This window comes from Atta colombica, unplaced genomic scaffold (assembly GCF_001594045.1).
Source record: "Atta colombica isolate Treedump-2 unplaced genomic scaffold, Acol1.0 scaffold35, whole genome shotgun sequence".
NCBI lineage: Eukaryota > Metazoa > Arthropoda > Insecta > Hymenoptera > Formicidae > Atta > Atta colombica.
Window position 1 is genome coordinate 1,752,515 of NW_017259459.1, and position 1,431 is coordinate 1,753,945.

Below are 1,431 nucleotides of genomic sequence, written 5' to 3' on the forward strand. Positions count from 1 at the left end.
ATATATATATGTATGTATATATATATATATATATACATATATATATATATATATATCTGTTATAGGACAGCGACAGGAGTAGCGCTGGAAGTCCCGAACCGGCGACAGGTGGTGCACTTCACGAACACCAAATGATGATAGATGATATAAAGAATTCACGAAAGAGGCGACGGAGTCCGTCACCTGAAAATCTCCATCAAGCGAAACGCGCGGCGGTAGCACAAGCTCACTTAAACGGGACGAGTAAGTGTGAGAAATTTTCCTTTACAGAAACTTCGTTTATACGTATGATCCTAATATTGATATTGTTTTCTTACTTTGTGCGTAGTGGCCGGTATGGTGACACTTCAAAATCTTCAGAATTTAGCGAATTTGCAAAATCTCCCACAAGTCGCGTCATTGGCCGCCGGTCTTCAGGGTATGACAGCGGGATTAACTAATAATCAGCTGATCAATACTCCGTTGAATTTAACCGTCAGCTCGTCAGGTAAGAAGCATAAAATCGAGTTTCTTAAGTGAATAGAAATGCGAACGATTGCAAGATCGGAGGATCAAGGATCAAGAATCAGATGATAAGAGTAATTTAACAATGAAATCGTTAATTTTCATTCCAAGGCGGAACGATACCAACAGCCTCGAGTACGACGGCAGCTCCTCACCTTTTGCCACCTAGTTCAGCTCCAATGGCAACATTACCTCAGCTATTATCTCAACCACAACCGGTCGCGATGCCTCAATTCATCCTAACGTCTGGTCAATTGGTTCAGGGCATTCAAGGAGCTCAACTTCTTATCCCTACTTCGCAAGGTAAGTGACACTAACATTCTATAAATTTCAGCATTTCCCGAATATAAATGATTCCCTTCGTCGCACATCTTATTAACATAATATTGACCACGATTGCTAACAAATCTGTGAAATTATAATCGAAATTTCAATCAGTCAAAATCGACAGTTGCCACGCATAAAATTATCACGCGTTCGCTGAACGGGAACACGGCGCTGTGTTGGCGCATAATGTTGTGCAATCAAGATGTGCCGATATATAATATAATATCGACTATCTCTGACCAGAGCTTGGACTAAGGCTGGCCCGTCGTCCATACTTAGTGGTCCTAGACTGCCTCGCCGAGCACAGGGCAAACTCTGCAACTAATTTCAATGTATAATTAACGTCTCACTACCCCTCTCCAACCTCACGAATCCCATCCCATCCTGCCTCCTTTCTCGAGTCTGTCCTTCCTCCCCTCATACTCCTAACCCTAGCACTCACTGGCTGGACATCGCAGCTTCGCGGATTCGGCCGCTATTATATCGATTGCGGTCCGCGCTAACTTCGTTTCTACCAAGTTAGGTTCCTATTCTAGCAATCGAGAGAGAGAGAGAGAGAGAGAGAGAGAGAGAGAGAGAGAGAGAGAGAGAGAGAGAGAG

General features: G+C 43.5%; 1 protein-coding gene across 3 annotated transcripts in view; it reads left to right on the forward strand.

The window, feature by feature from the left end:
• The window catches only part of LOC108690760 (POU domain, class 6, transcription factor 1), a 123,264-nt gene that overhangs the window by 108,280 nt on the left and 13,553 nt on the right, over nt 1–1,431 (forward strand). For all 3 annotated transcript variants that reach the window (XM_018198215.1, XM_018198217.1, XM_018198216.1), the window contains exons 3-5: nt 66–243; nt 329–487; nt 616–807. In XM_018198215.1, coding sequence (XP_018053704.1) covers nt 66–243; nt 329–487; nt 616–807 — 529 coding nt within the window. The remainder of the gene's footprint in view (nt 1–65; nt 244–328; nt 488–615; nt 808–1,431) is intronic.